The 7,168-nt window shown below is 49.1% G+C and overlaps 1 protein-coding gene across 4 annotated transcripts in view; it reads right to left on the bottom strand.

Moving 5' to 3' along the window:
- The window catches only part of SNUPN (snurportin 1), a 29,307-nt gene extending 25,709 nt beyond the window's left edge, over positions 1-3,598 (bottom strand). The window contains exon 1 of one of the 4 annotated variants that reach the window (XM_011932862.1): positions 3,369-3,598. Coding sequence is in view for 1 of the 4 variants with exons in the window: in XM_011932859.1 (XP_011788249.1) it covers positions 2,464-2,506 (43 nt within the window). In the remaining 3 variants the exon portion in view is untranslated. Of the gene's footprint in view, positions 1-2,463 lie in introns of all 4 variants that reach the window. The other 3 variants (XM_011932860.1, XM_011932861.1, XM_011932859.1) reach the window with 3 other exon arrangements.
- Positions 3,599-7,168: the final 3,570 nt, after the last annotated feature.

Here is a 7,168-nt window from a genome sequence, read left to right as displayed (position 1 = left end):
TTTTTAAATAAAAAAGTAAAAAATTATTTTAAATTATATTTTATTTTTAAAAAATCTGGCTGCTACTTCCTCATAGTCTAGTTTTGTTTTTAGGTGGGCAGAAAGAAGGTTTCAGGGTTACTTACGTGGGACTCCCTTGGAAAAGAGCTAGGATGTGGAGGGCTGCTTAACAAGTAACGCCAATGCTCCAGTAGTGTGAAGAACTTACATAAAGTACATTAGGGAAACAAGACAAGTAGATGTCATTTTGAAAACAGACTTCCCACTTTAGGTGGACCCTAAGGAATGGGAGTGGGGAGAAAGGTGAATTCACACTTCATTCACACTCTTGTGAGCCTTAGACTATAAGAAAACAGGAACATTTGGGAGAAATCTGACTCACACTGCTGGGCTGGCCCAACCCTCTGGTTCTAGTGTAAACCAGAGGGCACCTCCAGTGCTTAACCTCCATCCCAGGCCAGGTCCAGTGCTCTCAGCACCAAAATCAACAGGTTCATTCCAGAGCCTCTACAGTGAAAAATATAACTCCATAGCCCTCTACTTGGCCAGTGAGTTACTTTCCATTGCACAAGTGAAGTCAGATCTTTTTCTTCATTTGAAACATTAGATTTTGTTTAATTAATTTTTTTGAGATGGAGTCTCGCTCTGTCACCCAGGCTGGAGTGCAGTGGCACGATCTCGGCTTACTGCAAGCTCTGCCTCCCGGGTTCATGCCATTATCCTGCCTCAGCCTCCCGAGTAGCTGGCACTACAGGCGCCTGCCACCACACAAGGCTAATTTTTTGTATTTTTAGTAGAGACAAGGTTTCACCGTGTTAGCCAGGATGGTCTCGATCTCCTGATCTCGTGATCCATCCGCCTTGGCCTCCCAAAGTGCTGGGATTACGGGCATGAGCCACTGTGCCCGGTCGATTTTAATTTAAAAGGAACTTAAAAATTGTGGTTTGCAGGTGCAGTTGTGCTTGCCTTTAGTCCCAGCTACTCTGGAGGCTGAGGCAGGAGGTATGCTTGAGCCCAGGAGTTTGAAGCCAACCTGAGCAATATAGCAAGACCCTGTCTGTAAAATGAAAAAAAAAAAAAAAATGTGGCTAAATACACATATCATGAAATTCATCATCTTAACCATTTTTAGGTGTACAGTTCTGTAAACTTAAGTATGTTCCACATTGCTGTGCAGAACTCTCCAAAACTCTTTTTATCTTGAATAACTGAACCTCTATAACCTTTAAACATAAAAGACTTTTTTTTTTTGAGACAGAGTTTCGCTCTTGTTGCCCAGGCTGGAGTGCAACCGCAGCATTTCGGCTCACTGCAAGCTCCGCCTCCCGGGTTCACGCCATTCTCCTGCCTCAGCCTCCTGAGTAGCTGGGATTACAAGCGCCCGCCACCACGCCTGGTTACTTTTGTTTTTGTATTTTTAGTAGAGGCGGAGTTTCACCGTGTTAGCAAGGATGCTCTCTATCTCCTGACCTCCTGATCCGCCCGCCTCAGCCTCCCACAGTGCTGGGATTACAGGCGTGAACCACCACGCCCGGACTTTTTTTTTTTTGAGACAGGGTCTCGCTCTGTTTCCTGGGCTGGACGGCAGTGGTGTGATCTCGCCTCACTACAGCCTCTGCCTCCTGGGTTCAAGTGATTCTCCTGCCTCAGCCTCCTGAGTAGCTGGGATTACAGGCGTGCACCACCATGCCCGGCTAATTTTTGTATTTTTAGTAGAGAAGGGGTTTCATCATGTTGGCCAGGCTGGTCTGAAACTCTAGACCTCAAGCGATCCGCCAGCATCAGCCTCCCAAAGTGCTAGAATTACAAGCACGAGCCACTGCACCCGGCCTGAGGCGTGTCTTAATATCTTTGCAGGGCAACCAGGGATTGCCATTCCTGAGTGACTGAGGCCTCATGATGAGTGCTTGGGATCCATATGGTATGTTATTCAAATCATCCATAATGGTATATATGCTATTGTCTCTACTTTTCTGTACTTTTGTATAAGTTTGAAATCTTTCATAATAAAAAAATTTTTAAAGTCATTATGTCTTCAGTTCATCACCAAAGTAATGACCAAATCCAAAGCACCTTTACTAGGCCTATCATGCACTATCTTGGTGTGTGCTCCCGCTCTGCCAAGAACCACACAACCTTTGAAACTGATGTCCTGGATACTGGGGCGGTTCCTTTACCTTCCTTCAAGGCTGTTCTTGGCCAGCGCCTGCTGTTTCAACCCATTCCTTGGATGGTGCTGCCTCCAAGTGTTCGGACCTTAGCCCAAGGTGGTTTTATTCTCCACCATTATCCCCCGCCTCCAACTCCCTAAAGTACTACCCGACCAGGCCCCGCCCACGCTCCACCCTCCCTGCCTGTCTAGCCCCTTCCCCCATCCGTTCCCCCTCCTTCGCGTCTTCCCATCCGGCACCCCCGCCTCGCGTCCCTTGGGTCCACATCCTGCCAGCCTCCGCGTTTCCCTACCCCTGCTACCGGGCTCCAGCCCCGGGGACGCTATCTGCTCCATTCGGCCGTGCGCGCCGCCACCGCACCGCACCGCCTTTTTCTAGGCATGGGGTCATCTAGGCCATATGTGATTCACCCCTGACCCACAAAAGTCCCTGAGGGGTCCTGGCCGGACAGTACGGAATAGAAGAACGGAAACTCTCCCAAAAGGAATCCCCAGCCTGGCTCTACCCCTCCAGATGACGCCCCGGGAGGCCAGAATGCGGGGCCGGCCAGAGGGAGTCACAGCCCGGCACCGAGAGGCAACTCGGCAGCTGGCGGGGCCCGGGCTCGAACCCAAGGACTCACCCAAACCGAGGTGACCGTCGCACGCGCCGCCGCCGCCACCGGGGCCGACCAATCACCTGCCCTGGGAGAGCTGCCCCCCCCCCCCGCCCCACCTAGCGGCTGCCGCACCGCTGGGCCCACAGGCCTGGAGCCCTGAGTTTCCGGCTCCTCCCTACTTTGCGAACGCTGGGAGTTCCGTTGCCTGCAGGCCGTTACTTCCGCCCTCAATGGCTGGCGCATTTCCCAACGGCTAGGGTGGAGGCCCTCTTGCATTTGCTTTGCACTGTCCGGGACCCTTCCTGCAAGATGACTTGACCAGGCCGAGGCCTCCCTCCTGGGCACAAGCCCTTCGGGGCTCCTTTCGCCAATGGGAGGAGGCTGATCTTGTGGCCCGGCATTCAAGGCCCTGGGTCCTGCCGCCTCTCGCAGATGCTCCCGGGTCTTAGGGCTGCACCTGGAGTCCCCTTCCCCTCCTGCGCCCGTGCTTTTAAACGGGCAGTGCCAATTGCGTGGATTACTCCTCCTAACCCCTCACACCCAAGTTTCAGACACAGGCCTTCGCTCCCCCACTTGCCCTTACAAAAGCAGATACATACCCCGATTATTGCCTGTTTGCTGCTGTTGCCAGCTTCTTTCCCACTCGGCTGCGGACTGAGCAATGGCAGGGACCTGGCTTGATTCCTACTTAAGTAGCCAGAGTCCAGCATAAGGGATGGTGCTCAGTAGACCCTGGGTGAAGGAATGATTGAATTGATGCAAGAGATTAGGGGAAGCAGCAGAGATTCAGGAGATTCAGTCCTACCAGGGTGTAGCCTCTGCAAGGCGGGACGGCTGAGATTACAATTTTAAAACAATATTTATTGAATACTTACTTTCATCTACACCCTGCTTCATACACATCATCTCATTTAACTTTTTTCCTTTTTTTTCTTTTTTAAGCCAGTAGATATTAACTCTCAATCATGACATGAGGAAGTAGACACACTGAAGCTCAGAGAGGTTAAGTAATTTGGCCAAAGTAACACAACTTTCAAGGAAAATGTTTGAATTTGCTGAATGTTTGATGTATAGAGAAGTTGACTACTAATGTATGACAGAAGCAAAGTATCCACCTTTGGCACATTTTTGAGTCCAGGGAATGCTAAGATGTGGACTTGTGTTTTCATGCACATTACACTATACATTCAGACTAAAAAGAACAGGAAATTAGGCTGATGAAAGGCTACTACTAGACTGGCAAAAAGGGTGCTGGGGCCCTGAAAGGCCAATTTTTCTGGACCTGAGATTTTATTTAGGTGGCTCTTTCAGTGGCCAGGCTGAGCAAATCTGTCCACTAGGGTATTTATTTGGTGCATCCACGAATAAAAGCTCATGTCTGCCTGATTTATGAGACTGACAAAAAAGAGAAGCCCAGGGCCTGACTTCACTAGGGAATTTTGACACACAGGATATTAGGTATTTTGTATCCAAACAACCATCCCTTACAACCACGGAGGTCATATCTAATGGTCAGGACTGCACAGAAAAGAACAAAGACCCTAAACATTGGAGGAAAATAGACTGAGACTGAGAAAGAAGTTCCCAAATGCATGCATGGAGGTCCAGGAGAAAGGTTCTAGTTCCTCACTTAGCTGAATAACTTCCCGTATCACTGAAAAAACAAAACAAAACCAGGCCAGGCACAGTGGCTCACGCCTGTAATCCCAGCACTGTGAGAGGCCAAGGTGGAAGTAGTCCATGAGTTTGAGACCAGCCTGGGCAACATGACAAAAACCTGTCTCTACAAAAAAAAATTAGCTAGGTGTAGTGGTGTGAGTCATGATCCCAGCTACTTGGAAGGCTGAGGTGGGAGGATCACTTGAGCCCAGGAAGTCAAGGCTGCAGTGAGCTGTGATTCTGCCACTACACTCAGCCTGGAGACCCTGTCTCAAAACAAAGAAAAACCAGAGCTCCTGGCCCAGGGGTTCATCTAGAGCCAGTGGGTGTTTCAAAAGGGGCTACCTCTGGAATCTCAGCTTCAGAATGTTGGCCACATACACATACTGTGCTTAACGGCTTTAAATCAATTAATTTAAGACAAAAAAGCCTGACTACATTTATTTAAAAGGGCAACATTGGCCAGGTGTGGTAATTGGCCAGGTGTGGCACATGCCTGTAATCCTAGCACTTTGGGAGGCCAAGGTGAGCGGATCACGAGGTCGAGAGATCCAGACCATCCTGGCCAACATGGTGAAACCCCGTCTCTATTAAAAATAGAAAAATTAGCTGGGCATGGTGGCACACGCCTGTAATCCCAGCTACTCGGAAGGCTGAGGCAGGAGAATCCCTTGAACCTGGGAGGCAGAGGTTGCACTGGGCCGAGATCGCGCCAGTGCACTCCAGCCTGGCGTCAGAGCGAGACTCTGTCTCAAAAAAAAAGGGCAACATCGTAGCATTACCTTACATCAATCACTTCCCACTTTATTAGAAGGTATCTATAAAATAAATGCATTGCTCATGACTGTAATCCCAGCACTTTGGGAGGCTGAGGCAGGCGATTTCCTGAGGTCAGGAGTTTGAGACCAGCCTGACCAACATGGAGAAACCCCGTCTCTACTAAAAATACAAAATTAGCTGGGCATGGTGGTGCATGCCTGCAATCCCAGCTACTCGGGAGGCTGAGGCAAGAGAATTGCTTGAACCCGGGAAGTGGCAGTTGCGGTGAGCCGAGATTGTGCCATTGCATTCCAGTCTGGGCAACAAGAGCGAAACTCTGTCTCAAAACTAAATAAATAAATAACTAAAGTGAAAATAATGTTATAGGTTGGTGCAAAAGTAATTGCAGTTTTTGGCCAGGTGCAGTGGCTCATGCCTATAATCCCAGCACTTTGGGAGGCCAAGGCAGGAGAATCACCTGAGGTTAGGAGTTCGAGACCAGCCTGACCAACATGGAGAAACCCCGTCTCTACTAACAATATAAAATTAGCCGGGCATGATGGCGCATGCCTGTACTCAGCTACTTAGGAGGCTGAGGCAAGAGAATCGCTTGAACCCAGGAGGCAGAGGTTGTGGTGAGCCAAGATGGTGCCATTGCACTCCAGCCTGGGCAACAAGATTGAAACTCCGTCTCAGAAAAAAAAAAAAAAAAAAGTAATTGCAGTTTTTGCCATTAAAATTAATGGCACCAACCTAATATAATCTTGCTAGATAGATGTGGATGTCTGCAGAAAGCTGTAAGTCTGGGGACTTTATAAAAATCAGAGATTAGCAAGTGTCGAAGTGATAAGGAGTCACACTAATAGAATTTTTCTTTGATGTAATCAGAAAAATTCAAAGAGGACAGAAGAGGGAAGAACCAGTTTCTCACTCTATTTTTCAATGCCATTAAAGTGGAATCTGTGTACCCCTTAAACTCTTCTGGTTGCCCATGGTCAGGAGAATCCTTACCTAGAAAAGAGGAGGGTGAGAGCAGGAAGGTGTCCAGCCCAGAGAGGAAGTGGAGGGCGGTAAGATCACAGAGGCAGCTGGGACACAGGGGCAGGTAAAGGCCTGCAGGCCACAGTGGTGAGTTTGGATTTTACCTCCATTGCTGAAGAGGGTTTTTTTTTGGCATGGGGGGCGGTGCAGAGGGGGTTTGTTTTTGTTTTTGAGACAGAACTTGCTCTGTCGCCCAGGCTGGAGCGCAGTGGCGCGATCTCTGCTCACTCCAACCTCCGTCTCCCGGGTTCAAGCAATTCTGCCTCACCCTCCTGAGCAGCTGGGATTACAGGCATGCACCACCATGCCTGGCTAATTTTGTATTTTTTAGTAGAGACGGGGTTTCACCGTGTTAGCCAGGATGGTCTCGATCTCCTGACCTCGTGATCCGCCCGTCTCAGCCTCCCAAAGTGCTGGGATTACAGGCTTGAGCCACCGCGCCCGGCGATTTTTGTATTTTTAGTAGACATGGGATTTCACCATGTTGGCCAGGTTGGTCTCGAATTCCTGACCTCAGGTGATCCGCCCCCCTTGGCCTCCCAAAGTGCTGGGATTACAGGCATAAGCCATCATGCCTATCCGCAGATGAGGGTTTTTAAACAGTTATGAGAGCAGATTCCGGCTTTAGTGAGCGCTCACTGGCTGCTTGGTAGAGAAATGAATGTAGGCAACTACGTGTGGAGGCCTGGAAGTCAGTGAGCAGACCTTGCATGATAGTATGATGGGGGATGTGATAGGAAGTAACTGGATTAAGATATAATCTAGAAATAAAACCTGGACATTTTGTTACTCTTTTTATTGAGATGGAGTCTTACTCTGTTGCTCAGGCTAGAATGCAATGGTGTGATCACAGCACACTGCAGCCTCAATCACATGGGCTCGAGTGATCCTTCCACCTCAGTCTCTCAAGTAGCTGGAACTACAGCTGCATGCCACCACA

Source organism: Colobus angolensis, unplaced genomic scaffold (assembly GCF_000951035.1).
Source record: "Colobus angolensis palliatus isolate OR3802 unplaced genomic scaffold, Cang.pa_1.0 Scaffold99, whole genome shotgun sequence".
In the NCBI taxonomy this organism is placed as follows: domain Eukaryota; kingdom Metazoa; phylum Chordata; class Mammalia; order Primates; family Cercopithecidae; genus Colobus; species Colobus angolensis.
This window is presented reverse-complemented; position numbering and strand designations above follow the sequence as displayed.